At 38.9% G+C, this 15,293-nt stretch overlaps 2 protein-coding genes across 11 annotated transcripts in view; one reads left to right on the top strand and one right to left on the bottom strand.

Moving 5' to 3' along the window:
• Positions 1 to 15,293, bottom strand: part of traf2b (Tnf receptor-associated factor 2b) — a 171,352-nt gene that overhangs the window by 77,417 nt on the left and 78,642 nt on the right. The window contains exon 12 of one of the 2 annotated variants that reach the window (XM_074618563.1): positions 8,902 to 8,913. The exons of the other annotated variant lie outside the window; for it this stretch is intronic. The gene's annotated coding sequence lies outside the window, so the exon portion shown is untranslated. Of the gene's footprint in view, positions 1 to 8,901; positions 8,914 to 15,293 lie in introns of those variants that run through there. 2 annotated transcript variants of the gene reach the window in all.
• Positions 1 to 15,293, top strand: part of fubp3 (far upstream element (FUSE) binding protein 3) — a 29,585-nt gene that overhangs the window by 5,353 nt on the left and 8,939 nt on the right. For 4 of the 9 annotated variants that reach the window (XM_074618554.1, XM_074618559.1, XM_074618553.1 and 1 more), the window contains exons 2-13: positions 718 to 747; positions 1,338 to 1,449; positions 5,206 to 5,239; positions 6,202 to 6,251; positions 6,406 to 6,477; positions 8,341 to 8,398; positions 8,625 to 8,787; positions 9,394 to 9,492; positions 9,700 to 9,804; positions 10,222 to 10,324; positions 10,965 to 11,065; positions 12,553 to 12,688. In XM_074618554.1, the coding sequence (XP_074474655.1) occupies positions 718 to 747; positions 1,338 to 1,449; positions 5,206 to 5,239; positions 6,202 to 6,251; positions 6,406 to 6,477; positions 8,341 to 8,398; positions 8,625 to 8,787; positions 9,394 to 9,492; positions 9,700 to 9,804; positions 10,222 to 10,324; positions 10,965 to 11,065; positions 12,553 to 12,688 (1,063 nt within the window). The remainder of the gene's footprint in view (positions 1 to 717; positions 748 to 1,337; positions 1,450 to 5,205; positions 5,240 to 6,201; positions 6,252 to 6,405; positions 6,478 to 8,340; positions 8,399 to 8,624; positions 8,788 to 9,393; positions 9,493 to 9,699; positions 9,805 to 10,221; positions 10,325 to 10,964; positions 11,066 to 12,552; positions 12,689 to 15,293) is intronic. The other 5 variants (XM_074618558.1, XM_074618556.1, XM_074618561.1 and 2 more) reach the window with 3 other exon arrangements.

The following is a 15,293-nucleotide window of genomic DNA, read 5'->3' as shown; positions in this document are numbered from 1 at the left end:
TCTGTCAACTCTCTCGTCCCGTGTGTGAAATCTGACTCCTGCTACTCTGCTGAGACACTTTCACTTTCTGTTTGAAGCGTCCGTCGTATGTATTGATAACACGGCGCCGATACACAAAAATTAACTGTATGGGTTTTATTTATTTCTATAAAGAAAAGCAAACGACGTTGGGCAACTAATGTTATTATTGTATGCTTGAACACCGGTAAGACCGACTTCCGCGGTAAGCCTCACTGAAACTTGAGTATGGTATCGCTGCTAGTGTGTCAATAAATTCAGAAACTTGCATAAACAGAAGATCATTACAGTATAATACAGTTAAATATAAAACAAACACAAACTACAGCTCGTAAAATAACGACAAAATTGAATCAGTTCCTCTTCGGTACAAAACTCCATCCATTTTCCAGATTAAAAAAATTCAAATGAGACAATTAAAATGGTGTTACGATTACTGCCATTTTACAATTCTGATGGTAATTGTGTGATTGGCCAATCCCTAATCCTTTCTCTCGTCACCTTTGCACATACATACCTACGGCTTCTTAAAACCGGATCAACAGCCTACACTTGTTTAAAGAGCTGGGACGCTGTTCTTTTTGTGTCATTGTTTTAGGTAGCACTAGAGCTGCAACAATCAATCGATTAGTTGCCAACTCTTAAATGAATCGCAAACTATTTTGATAATCGATTAATCTGTTTGAGTAATTTTTTCAGACTCAATTCTCTGATTCCAGCTTCTTAAATGTGAGTATTTTCTCGTTTTTGTACTCTTATGATCCATTTTCTGACATTTGATAAAACAAACAATCAATAAATCGAAAAAATAATCAACAGATTAATTAACAATGAGAATAATGGTTAGTTGCAGCCTTAGGTAGCACTGATACCTGTTGTAACTTTCAGGCAACTCCTCTACTGGCAAATCCAGTCTGTTGAGGAATTGAGGTGTGCTGTGATGATCTGTGTCATTTGTCAGTGGAAAGCATGAAAAAGTTGGGTTAGTCAGCGAGAGCTGGCACATGACGGACGTTTCAAGGAAAGCATCAGTAGTCTCAACAAGAAGTGTAGCAGACTGCTTCAAGCTGCTGTTATAATGTACAAAGTGCAGTTTTCAGCTGCTGTCAGAAAGATAACACACTCTGCAACAGATGATTCTGTCAAGGCCCAACCTCACAGCAAACTTGAAGCTTTTAAGAAAGCAAGAAGAAAGGAGAATGTGTCACTCCTTTTCATGAAGGGCTGTCTGGGAAAGGAAATGTATGTTCAAAGAGAATATCATCACATGTCCACTTTTCACCTTTTATTCCATCTGTCTTACTGTTATGTGTCTCCAGATGGCAGCCAAGATGGGAGGAGACCAGATGCCCAACATGAACAGTTCCCCTCCGGTCATAGACCCCTCCCTCTACGGCTTTGGAGGCCAGAAACGTTCACTAGACAATGGAGGTAAGCCCTTAGTGTGCACACACACACACACACATGGGTCTGCAGGATGTTCTGATCTATTGATATACTTACAACCACTCTGATACTTAAGCTTTTGTCCTGCATAACATGTATGTGGCCACCTTCATGAAAACACCATCCTGCTATATAAAAGCTCTCAATGTTTGTCCCCTCACTGTAGAAAAGTGTCCGTCTTCTGCCTGTTCAAACTGTGTGTTTGTGTTCCTTTATGTCAGGCTTTTGCTCCAACCACCCTCGTTTCACTTCATTATCCAATCTGACATGTCTCCATTGCTGTTTGGGAAGGGTTGTTATTTTGCCCGACCAATCGGTAGCGAGTCACACATCCACCAGCGTCATTTTTCACTTTACACAAAAGCTACAGCAGTGCTTGCTTGGAGCTGTTGCCTTTTTAAAGTTATTTCTGTAACTCAATGTACAGAGTTGCGTCAATCTCAGACATTTTTCCTGGCTATTTGTCTAGCTCTGATAGAGGAAGATGACTTTGGTTGTTTTTCCAAGTAGGGAAACAGCTGCTGAGCACAACACCACACCTAAAAAACATGCAGGCAGTGAATCGGAGGTCTGGAACCAAGCTACTATAAAGTTGTGAAAATGTCTAACACATGTAACCATACTGATTATTTATTTAGTTTTTCAGTTCAATTATTTTCATACAAATAATACACACAGGCCTAAACTATATCCTGGCATATTGTGTGGCCCAATAACTAATGAGTGAGTAAGCTCAGTAAAAAAAAAGAGCACTTCTGAAGGGATCTACTAAGTAACATTTTAATTCAATACAATATTTTATGAAGGACGAAATTCCTTCAGGTGACTAGTTGACGGACCATCATTTTTTTTTGATGGCTGTCGTGTTAATTTAATCTCCTAAGTAGGGCTGAACGATTTTGAAAAAAATCTAATTACGATTATTTTGACTGATATTGCAATTGTGATATGATTAGCGATATTGGAGGGAATGATCATTTTTACATCATTATTATCATCTTCCTTATAAAACATATTAAAATGATTATGGTGTGATTTTTGCGGGGATCAGAACCAAACAAAGATGTTTTTAAAAAGTCTGTCGACTATGATGTGTAGGTCAGGGCATCTCTGCAGCACCACAATATTTATTTTAAAATTATATTTGACACACAATATCGCCTTTATCAAATATTGAGCCTCTTGCGATTTGAAAATTGCAGTAGGCCATATTGCGATAAAATTTCGATAAATTGTGCAGCCCTACGTGTAAGCCCAAACCATAAGCCGATATTAATAGACATTAACGGACATTTAGACCGAAAGCAGCTCTGCATTAAAACAACACAGGGGGCTGCGTTGGTGGGGTCGTGTTGCTTCAGGTACTGGTGAGACATCATAACAATCCAGGAAGTCCAGTTTGAATAAAACTAAGTTCACACTACACAACTTTCAAAGTCTTCAGATCGCAGTACTGTTCATACTACACAACTTGCGGTCTTGTAATCAGTAGTCTTTAAGTCATTGTGGTTTTCACACTATATGACTGATCGGAGACAGTTCACACTAGCAACAAAATGGTCAGCGTTGCAAGTAACATTTTCGCTAAGTCACCGTTGAAGTGTTGCTCAAACGGTCGTTGACGTATTATGTTTTTAAATAGCACTGGGGATTAACTGCATTTTTTTTTAGATGGAATGGAACAGGGTTAAAAAAACAAAACATGATTTGGTTGACGCTTCACAGCGTCATTGGAGCATCAACTTTGTTTGTAGCGCGTCACGCAGCGGTGACGAGTGTCGGGCGTCAGATTGTAGCTTCATGTCACCGGGTTCCATTGAAAAAGACTTGTAGCCTGTTGCTGTGTGAGCATAAGCTTTACCTATAAATAACTTAATTTTTTTTTGAGAATTGTACAGAGTGGGAAAGTATACTACACAACTAGCCTCCCTCACATAATAAGAGTGTGCCCCACAGTCCCTTGAACTAAGTCCAGTTTGATTTAAAGGTGGTGTGTGGATTTTTTTTGTAAACGTTTCTGTTTACATTCACTGTTAACTCACCAAAACATACTGCGTGTATCCTTGAGGCTTAGCAAAGCCGCTGAACGTGTTTGTCTGCTCATAAAATATGTGCGAAGCTGGATTTTCTTTTTTTAAATTTGCTTTGTTTACGCTCATGTTTACTTGCAAAAAAAAATATTAAAAAAAATATTTATATAATATATATATATATATATATAATATATATATATATAATATATATATATATATAAAGATCCATTTGCAATTATTTTTGACTGATGATTGCGATTTGATTTGCGATATTGGAGGGAATGATCATTTTTACATTATTTTCATTGTAAAACATCAAAGTATGTAGAATATGGACATCTCTGCAGCACCACAATATTAATCAAATGGTATTTTGACACATATTTCACCTTGAGAACTGCAGTAGGCCATATTTCGATAAAATTGTGATCAATTGTGCAGCCCCATAACAGTCCTCTTCTTCCCTGCCTTTGCGGGCCTATTCCTGTGTTTGTTGGCACATTACCCCTATCTGTAGATCAGGAATATCTGGAAGTATGAAACTATTGGCAGGAATGTGTCGCCCACTTGCTTGTCGTTATGCATAGAATGTGTCCTCATGCGCATACCTGAGATCAAAGAAAACTCATAAAAACATTGTTCTATAGGGTTACTAGTTGTCAGCAACTCCCCAGGTGTCTTTAAGCTTAAATATTACTTTAGGCAGGGATAATAAACTACAACCAATGCGTTGGAAGCGATGGGGGAAACATCGCAGCCAAACAATTTAGAGCCATGGTTTTGTGTTTCCATGACTGTATGGAGTATTAAGTATCTGACACTGCATTGTAGTGAAAAAGTGTCATTCTATCTTGCTGTCTGTTGCACACATAACAAAGATTTAATCCATTTCATATCCATGAAGTGGAAACACTAGTCATTTATCCCGTCCTCTTATCTTGTCACAGTTGTTTATATGATAGTTAAGCCCTGAAAGCATGGATAGATAAATTGTATGCAATTCTGGTTTAGGTTTGTTTGACGCACTGTCGTTTGCAACAATTTGTCCTCAGTTTTTCTCCATCAAGGTTGTCCCACAATATAGGGGAAATCTTTGTAGCGCCCCAGTTGGCTCTCAGCATTTAGATATCAAATGTACAAGTATACAAATAGACTCGAGGCATTCACATTTTATCTTGTCCTTGTATAAATTCGGTACACCTCCTGTTTTATATTCATAGCTGTTCCATTCTCAAGCGTTAACCCCGGTGCATTTCCAGAGGAAGTGAAATCAGTGCAAACAACCATAAAATTGATTTGAAGTTGCTAGATATCAACTCAGGTGTTCACGTCCATGGCAGCACATCCTCCACTGACCCTGCAGGACCCTTGCTTGGTGCTACCTGTCAAAATTCAATTCAGGACCAGCAGCCGCTGACCCGGCTGCTGCCTCTCTCTTTTCTGAACGGCTCTGATTGAAACACTCACTCAAACACTCACAGGCCTGATTACCATGCTGGTGAAAGCCCCCCGCTGTGGGTCAGACACCAACACGATGGATTGGCAAGACCATATCCATCTGCTCCCGGCCCCTCCAGCCATGACGCACTCTTTTTCATTTTGCTGCTTCGTCACTTTCACAGATATTTGAATTATGATTTATTTGTAACTAAGATCTCAGATTATTTTTCACATGTTAATTGTTTTTCTTTCCTCTCATCTCTCTCAGTAGGGAACCACCTCAGTGGGATGGGACATCAAAGGTGAGCAGAGCCTACTCGCATTCCTGTTTCTGTTCATTTTAATGCACTTGGATGTATTCCTAGTATTTACTGCCTCAGTTAACCCTCTGAACCCCAAGCAGAGTCAGGGTGTTTGCTCCTGTCGCAATTTACTCACGGTTGCCTCGTTTCTCACTGCAAGTGGCCTTTATAAATCCTGCACCTATAAAACAGTTATAGTGTCATAAATCATAAAATAAAAAACACAAGTTGAATTGTGAATCTTTGGAAGTTTATTTTGACGATCAAGATCAAAAGTATTTTCTTGATCTTGATTATCATCTAATTGTTGGATCTATGAAATGTCAGACATTTTAAATTTTTTTTAAATGTTGGTTATAGTTAAATAGAGTATAAGTTGACATATTCAGGTCACTTATTTTGTCTGACCAACAGCCCCAAACCAAAACATATTTATTTTACTACGACATTTGAAAGCTAGGACCAGCAAATGTTTGCCATTTTTGCTTGAAAAATTAAGAAAACAATAAATCCGTTATCAAACTTGTTTTCTGTCAAACAACTAATAATTTCTAGAGCTGAAATTATGAGTCAATTAGTTGATCAACAGAAATTTAATAAGCAATTTTGGTAATCTGTTAATTTTGTTTTAAGCAAAAATCCCCAAATTGACTGGTTCCACCAGCTTCTCAAATGTGAATATGTTTGTTTTCGTCTGTCTCCAATGATAGTAAACTAAATATCTCTGGGTTGTCAGATGTCAGAGAAAATAAGTAATCTGAATACGTCAATCAGGGCTGCGGGAAATTATGTTGGGCATTTTTCAAAATTCTGACATTTTATAGACTAAAACAATAGATAAATGAATTAATTTAATCATTAGTTGCAGCCCTGATGCACAGGTTGGTTTAGAGAAAAGGTGCTGTAGTTTTAGATGTTTTTTGATTGTATCGAGTTATTGATCATGTCCTAATCTCTCCCAGGGCTCTTGCTACAGAAGACTTCAAAGTGCCTGATAAGATGGTGGGATTCAGTAAGTAGCCCTTCAGTTCATTATAGTCAGTATTAATGTTTGAGATGTAATCATCAGTATTGACGTTCTACTCAGTTTTTGGGTCACTACTCAAGGCCCCTGTCTGCATTCAAAAAGGCTCAAAGTGTCCTTTTCTCCCCCCTCTTCTCTATAGTCATTGGAAAAGGAGGAGAGCAGATCTCAAGAATCCAGCTGGAATCGGGTTGTAAGATCCAGATTGCTTCAGGTAAGTTCTGACTGAACACATTATCTAGATCCACTGTTTCTGCTTGATTTTAAGTGTGAATTATCAATATATCCATCGTCTCCTCAGAGGTTGGAATCGTGTTTTAACTGAGCGGCGTGAACCATAAACAGCAGTAGAATCTGGCTCCTTTTTAAAAGATTGAGTGTGTTTCTCGTGTGCAGAAGTGTTGGAAATGTTTGGCAATGATAAATTATCACTGTGACTTTCAGATTTTTTTACTCTTTCAAAAGTAATATCCATGACATTTTATAAAATTATTTGGCTCACCAAATCTCAGGTTCAGGACAACTACAAGTATGTTATATTAGCAGCACTAATAGTCTCCCCCTTATTCAGCATTTATTAACAATATATAAACCTTTATATTGGGGTGTCTCTGTGTGGAGCTTTGGTTTCCTCCCACAGTCCAAAGACATGAAAGTTATTTGAATTGTTGATTCTATTTTTAAATTGCTTGTAGGTTAGGGCTGCTCTATTATGGCAAAAATCATAATCACCATTATTTTGGTCAGTATTATTGCTATTAATCATAAACACATTGGTTGTATAGATATGAATGGTGATGATGCGGCAAAAAAATCACACCCAGAAAGCAGGTACAGTGGAGGCTGGTGTATGACTGAACAGATGATGAATAATAATATAGTAAAATACAGTTGTAATAATATACGGTCTCTTCATAGAAGTTGTAATTGTTGACAAATAATGTACGATAATAATCACTTAGAAAATATCCGATAATAATCACTTAGAAAATATCCTAATAGCTAGTTATAAAATGTTTGTAAGCTATATAAGGGGACTTAAAGTAAAGTGTTACCGTTATATTAAACAAAGCCCTTGAAATAACACAATAATCAGGTTCCTAAGCAATGTATGTCTTAATATGTGGGTACTTACAAGCTCATAGTGCATGTCAAAGTCATGGCCTGTGGGCTGGAGTTTGCAGAAAACTCCAGGTCACAACCTCAATATGGCAGCTAGTGATTCAGGACAGGCTAGATGTACCTTCCAAATATTTTCAACATATACAGTGCTTGAAAAATAAATGTTGTACTGCACTTAGTAGGTTAGTAGGTGTAGCCTTTTGGCAGACTGTTGGCATTGCTACCTGTACAGTGTTGTAGACAAGAGACAATGCTTTGTGCCAGTCTTAACTGTGTCGTTTGCTGTAAGATTGTACAAGCAGGCAAGTTTGGCAACAGCTAAATGTGTCCTTTTAAGTTCCCAGTCAGTTGTATGTTGAAAGCGCATGTTTTGCTTATTGTTACTTCACTTGTTTTGACCTTTACTGTGCAGAACAATGTATTGTAATTTTTCACAATCATCTGCTGAAGGGAGAAGTTTCTGTGTTCACCTTAATTCTGAGTTTAAGACGCGTACGTACAAGAGCACATTTGTGATATCAACTAGTTTGTAGCCAGTCATGTTCCAGTATCACAGTGTGATGTTGAGAATGTGTTGGAAATGTCAATGCTTGGTTGTGTTTTTGTATCGAGTTGAATTATATTATGTACACAAGATCAGCAACATAATAATTCTTAGGTCTTAAATAACATTTAAATGAGCAGTTTGCATAATGAGAAGCCAGAAGAACAGTTTGCATCAAAGCTGTTGCAGTTGTGTTTTAGCTTGCACCTCTTTCTTCATCTTTTTTTTTAAACAATTGGACCCTTTCACATACAACTGATTATATATTTTCCTTTTTGATACCAACAGCTGTGATAAGGTCACTTAAGTTAAGTTTGTGTGTGAAAGCATCTAAGTATACCGTTGACTACTCATTCTTGTGTATCTAAATGTGTAGTATCTTAATCAATTGTTGTGCTTATGATGTTACAGACAGTGGAGGCATGTTGGACCGGCCCTGCACGCTGACTGGGAGCCCAGAGAACATTGAGTAAGTCTCACCTCTCAGCTTTGACAGATTCATTCAACGTGTGCCCTATTGTTGTGACACGGAGGGCATGAACTCAAATCTCTTTTCACATCTGCTCTTAATCAGTCACTGAATCACCTGAACACCTCTTTCACATCTGACAAAGAAAAATGAGACACATAAGTGTTTTTTTGTGTGGAGTCTGTAACTCTGGTGACAAATGTATTTTCTTGTTCCACCCCCACAGCCAGGCCAAGAGGCTGCTGAGTGAGATAGTGGAGCAGTGTCGGTATGGTCCTGGCTTCCACAGCGACATGGACGGCAACAGTTCGATCCAACAGATCCTTATCCCTGCCAACAAAGTGGGCCTGGTCATCGGCAAAGGAGGAGAGACCATCAAACAACTGCAGGTGTGGTAGTAAACCGCACACCATGTAAAATACCACCCGTAAAAGTGTGCATTTAACAACCTAACTTTTGTAGTTCGCCATGATTGTTGCTGTGAACATTTGACTCACCATCATTGTGGACATGCAGACTGCACTAAACACAGCTCTACACTTGTGTCTGCTGAGGAGCAGATTTGATAGGGATGTCAAGATCATGTTGTTTTTTTAATCCCGATCTGAAAATGAGAAGCTGCTTCCTGAATGTTCTGTAAACGGCTCTAATAAGAGATGAGGGATAACAGATTTAAGACCCTCGGCTTTATTGTAGCACATACCGATCCTTTAAAATATGCCTTGAATCAGCCCCCATACGGCTTGGTACACCCCTAGTGAGCCCCTTACCCCACACACTCACACACACACACACACACACACACACACACACACACACACAAAATGAGATGAACATTGTTTCACATGCTCCGTAGGTATTCACCTTCTGGTCTAGGTGGCCAAGATTACATCGAATAATAAAACCTGTTCTTTGAGATGTGGCAGTATAGTCTTTTGAGCCCCAGGTAACTCTCTGGTGTGTGGTTCTGCTTCCGTCTGATTGTACGCCTGCAGGAGAGAACAGGAGTGCAGATGATAATGATTCAGGATGACCCCATGCCCACCGGAGCAGACAAGCCCCTGAGAATCACTGGGGATCCCCACAAAGTGCAGGTCGGTCTAAGAGGAGCTCAGTGTGTGCCGCTAGCTTTCCACTTTACACTCAATTTTACACATTTTATACCTTCTGTGTTCCAGTCAAACATTTGAAATCCTCTTTCTTTTTATTGACAATTCCAGCTGGGCATTTATGCTTCACATTTTTTGTTAAAATGTTTTTTTTCTTTTAATAAAGATTTTGTCTTTCAATCTTCTTTATAGCAAGCTCGCGAACTTGTGGTGAAGCTCATCCGAGACAAGGACCAAGGAGACTTCAGGGTTGGCAGGGCAGACTTTGGATCCAAAATGGGGGGAAGCAGTCTGGATGTAAGAGCTAAGATAATGTGATTGTATTTATCCACATAGGAGACACAATATACATATGAAATAATGGAGTGAAAATCCATATTTATACTAAAAAAGAAGTGTAGTAGTTCCTGGAAGTTGTTGCTGTGACGCTCTGTAGTTTTGTACCTAAAGGTTTGTTTTGATTGTGGATATAGTTCACTTTAATAGTGTAAATAAGTGTTAAAAGTAATACCACTACATACATTTTAATAATTATTATTCATTTTAATTATTATTTGTACACACTTGCATTGTTTCAATCATTAAGTTTATGTGAGAGTTTTGTTGTTTAACCTGATATACTGAAATACAGACACTTGTTAAAAAAGAAAAGTGAGAGAGAGGGAAGAGAATTGTTGTAATCTTTTCTGAATTCTTTCGTTCCTCATCGTCCAGGTGGTTGTGCCCAGATTCGCCGTCGGCATCATCATCGGCAGGAACGGAGAGATGATCAAGAAGATTCAGAATGATGCGGGGGTCAGGATCCAGTTCAAACAAGGTAAGAAGATAAAACAAGACCTGATGTTGGCAATCAAGTAAAGTACAAATTTGTAATCTCTAAAGCTGGTCATCCTGTTTATCTTGAAACGCAACAACATGTATCAGTGCCCTAAAGACAGATAATGTTGGTTTGGGAATAGAAACAAGTTTGAGTTTCTCATCTGGCCTGTCTTGGTGGGATTCTGAGTACTTGATGGCTGATCTTTATTCCAGTCCAATAATCCAAAAGCATTTTTTCCTACTTATTCACTACTCACTCGAGCTGTGAAATCCAACCTGCATGCAACTAAAGTTATAAAATATCACCAGACTTTTACTTAATAACTTTTATTTAAAGGTAGGGTTGGCAATGCTGTTCAAATACATTGTTTGTTATATTAGTTGAAATTCTAATTACATCCTGACAGCAATCAATAAATCAAATGCTCTGATTGAAAAAAATAAAATCTGGTATCTGTAATAAACCCGCCCAAACATTTCTGGGCTCGGTTTTTTTGTTTGAATCATTTTTAAAATCTAGTGTATTCTTGCTAGTTTCTCAGAATTATCGACCCGACATTTAACTCACTCTGAAGTAAATACGTGTGCAATCTGAAAGCAATTAAAGACCTTTTGTGTCCCTTGTATTTGTCGTCCAGATGATGGAGTCAGTCCTGACCGAGTTGCTCAGGTGATGGGCCAGCCCGACCACTGCCACCATGCGGTCCACCTCATCAATGAACTGGTTCAAACTGCTCAGGTTTGTGCTTCTGCTTTGTCCCCTCTGTTTACATTGCTCTAGTTAATTGTTTTTTAGTGGGAAAACAGAGCAGCGATAAGTAATGCCAAGACACATTATGTTAATAATTAGGAAAATAATGCAACCCAACATTGGTTTTAAAAATGGAGAGTGCCAAGGTTAAATATCCATTAACAGTTTCCACTCCACCCCTCTTCTTTATAGACCCATTTTGTCTTTTTCAGGGAGGTAGAGGGGGTCTTTAGGGGGAGATATCAGGTCGGCAGTATACAGTATGTCGCATAGAAGTGGTGTACATCATCTGAAAACACTGGAACCTGAAGATTAATTTGAGATGCGGCTGAAGTTGTTCTAGTCATAAATCATAAATTTAAAAATAATTAATTAATTAATTAATTGAAACAAATTTGTGTGTGAAAGTATATAGGGGTTTAGAACATTATGATCGAAGTATATGGAGGTAATTCCCATGTTCTATTATGTCTCATAAGTTGTTGCAGCAATTTTTGAGTTGATGCCATTTGTTACACATATTTGGTGCTAAATTTAACTTTTTTTTTACCACTCAAGAATTGATAAAAATTATCAAAAATCCTTAAAATACCACATTAAGATTCCGAGACCTTTAGGAACACCATAGAAAAGGCCATGCTGTGATTTGGTGTCAAAAACTTTTGGCATTTGTAGATTTCTGCAAGAATTACATTTTTCGGCTATCGGATGGTGAGCACTTCTGTTCTGGAAACTGCTCAGAATCCCCCTTATTGTCAAAGCCATCCACCCTCTGAATGCCTTTGGTCTCTAGTTTGTGGCTGTAAAGTTTCATGAGGCTGTGATTATTCTAGAGGTCACCACAGGTCATTTTATACAGTGAGGTCAAATTTTTAAAAAATGTCTCACTACAATGAAATGTCTCCTATGGTGACAAACATCACACATGAATACAGTTGGGCTCATTGGATCCACAAGAGTCTCAGCTTTACAGTCATACCCAATTTATGTAGACTGTTTAGGGACCCCAGTATGCAGAAATATATATGGGAATATATCGTTTCTGCCCCAAACTTCACGTGGTTATCATAAAGTGGGCATGTCTGTAAAGGGGAGACTCGTGGGTACCCAGAGAACCCATTTTCAGTCATATATCTTGAGGTCAGAGGTCAAGGGACCCCTTTGAAAATCACCATACCATTTTTCGTCACCAAAATTTAGTTTAACTTTGTAGCGTTATTTAGCGATCTCACCGACATGCTAGCATGACAAGGTTGGTACCAATGGATTCCTTAAGTTTTCTAGTTCCATAGTTTTTGATAACAGTACCTTCACTCTAGCTCTAAAGCCTGCAGCTACAGCCTCTGAAAAAAGTCATGTCGGACGAGGGTGCCTTTGCCCTCAAGGTTAAATGAGAATCTCTAAATTGGAAGCAATTTCTTTCCAGCAAACTGTTCGTGTAAAAACATTATTTTTCTTTTTTTCCCTTCCTGTAGGAGCGAGATGGGTTTGGAGGTGGTGTAATGGGACGTCGAGGGCGAAGTGACTGTAACATGGGAGGAGGCTCTGGAGGACTGCAGGAGGTGACATATGCAGTACCTGCTGACAAGTGCGGACTAGTGATTGGCAAAGGTAATGAACATGTTCTTATTAGTTGATTTAAACACCTATTATTGTTGTTGTAAGCACCTTAATGAACTGTTTTGGTTGTGCTTTGTATGTATAGCTAAGACTTTTTTTGTTACTAGCTTATCTAAAAGTTTCTGGGATGTGAGCTGCCTGGTTTAATAGGTTTCTTGCTGTCTGGGAGAAATAATACAGAGTCTAGGAATAGATGCTAATATTTTTAAGCACTGGCCCCGCAAGTCAACAAGACCCTAAATTTGATGGCCAAAGTACATTTTTGGTGGCACAAATGTAAACTTATGTAAAAACAATACAGAAAAGGCCATTTGATGCAACTTAACACAGCCTTCCTTAACTGTGACGTTAACAGAATGAAAATATGTAATTTATTTAGATTGAAAACTCAACTTCTTTGTTCTCTCTCTGTCTTAGTGCACACACAACAAAAGATACACTTTATCTTTTTCACATAAAACACAATTCAAATGATTAGGAAATAAGTGGTAGTATTTTTATGTAAATATTTGCTTTCATTAAAAAAATCTTGGCATCAATAGTTTTAATTATATATTATAAGCTGCTTAAGAGCTGGTGTTATGAAGTTAAACAAGTTAAAATTCCCTCTCTAATATCTATTTTTGTATTGCTGTGAAAACGTCTCCTTCAAACTGTATTTGTTCAAGTTTCTCGACCAAAACCTACATTTTACAAGTTTTTACAAGTCACTTGCTCGCGTCACATTCAGTATGCAGATTATGGTTAGGACACGGACACGCAGCCTCATTCTCAAGAGAGACCTGATAAAACTTGGTGGCCACAGGAGGCCACCTCCAGCAGATATTTGGTGGCCACAGAGTAACTTTTTGATGCCACGAGCCATTCGACCATGGTTAATAACGAACCCTTGAGTCCATCAACATGAACAGCCTTAATAAGAGTATATCCAACTCACCAGATTGCCTTTTCCCCTTTTAATAACTGAATGGTGTTTGGTGTTCTGCCGCTGCGTGAAACTGATGAGAAGAGGGGGGCGAGTGACCACCCTCCTATTCTCTCTCCAGGGCTCATGTATACAGCACAAGTGGCATTCATTGGCTTCACTAAGGGCTTAATGACGGGGATAATGCGTGTAATGTGACATTAATTGTTAAAGGTGCATAATAACAGCCCTCAATCATGTGGAAGGCTGCCTGGCATCTAATGAGGGTCTTTCAGCCCAATAGAGTGCAGCGAGGGAATGAATAGGAGGAATTAGCTTATTGGCTATTCATGCCCACTCTATTGCCAGCTATTTAAAAGTCATTGACCATTGCATTGGAAGGAGCTTGTGAGTGTGTGTGTGTGAGCGTAGTGTGTGTGCATGCTTGTCGCCTTGGTGTGTGTGTGTGTGTGTGTGCGTGCAGTTGTGGGCGGGTTCGGAGTGGGCCTCTTTACCTAAGATAAAAACATGGCAATAGAAATGTCAAGTGGCTTTTGTGCATGTAGTGGGGCGAGGGAAACAAATAAACCTGGGCGTTGCGTCCCCCTCTCTGTGCATTAGCATATGAAGTGGGCCAATATGGTGGAGATGGCGGTGGGTCTGGGTGCTGTCAGCCGTCCCTTAAAGGGTGCGGTGATTAATATCTTTACGATGCCATATGCAGCCCGTTGCCCCTCCGTTTTGACCCCCTACACACAGACACACACACACACAGCTTGATGAATCAAGCCACCCACCAACCTGCTCACACTTTATAACAGACGTGAATTCAGTGCCGTAACAAACATCCTACAACTTTACTCATGAATTCTGACCTAAAAAATCTAAATTCAAAGGTGCCCTCACTAGGTTTTTCCAGGGCTTTCATTCGCATCTCACAGCAGATGGTTGAAAGTTGAAATTTGCTTTGTTTGGAAGCTCTGGAAAAAGCTGTATAAGTTGACCTTATGTTAAGATTTCTTTGTCAAACTCTACTACTTCAAAGGTCAAGAATGAACTTTCACATTATACCCATGATGATTTAAAAAAATGGATTTAAATCTAACCTTCTCACGTTTCAGTTTGATATATCTGTACTCGTCTATCCCTTTAGATTAGTAGTTTTTTTCAGTGCCATGACATGCAAAGAGAATATACATGAATCAGGAGAAGTAACAGAAGTAAACAAGTCACCATTACTGCAGTGGCGTCTCCCTACAATACGCGCACGTTTGAATGCAAGCAGTCCTAAGAGGTGTACAATTTTCTACTTTTACCTTTACTTTCTATGTAACGTTTCTTTTGACAACGATGTCTAGGAGTTCGGGAAAAACCTGAGCAGTTCTCCGCTGCCTAACGTTAGCCTGACATGGTGAAACAAGTAACGTCAGCTAAGTTAACACTGCTAAGCTTGCGTTGTAACGTTCGTGGCTAAAGACACTGTCTAGATGATACGGCGGTCCCACAGAATAAATTAACTCAATCGACTAACTGTGGCGTTATTGTGAAATATTCCTTAAGTTGCTCTAACTAGGGAAACCTAATGACCACAAAATAAACCTCATTAATCAATCGGCATCACAAAGTGGCTGCTAAGAGAGTAGAGTCACTACGACTTGCCGTTATGGCGGCGCCGCTAGACACAAAGTGGAC

This window comes from Sebastes fasciatus, chromosome 19 (genome assembly GCF_043250625.1).
Source record: "Sebastes fasciatus isolate fSebFas1 chromosome 19, fSebFas1.pri, whole genome shotgun sequence".
NCBI classification, from domain to species: Eukaryota; Metazoa; Chordata; class Actinopteri; order Perciformes; family Sebastidae; genus Sebastes; species Sebastes fasciatus.
The sequence above is the reverse complement of the archived record's forward strand: the minus strand, read 5'-3'. Positions and strand labels throughout refer to the sequence as shown.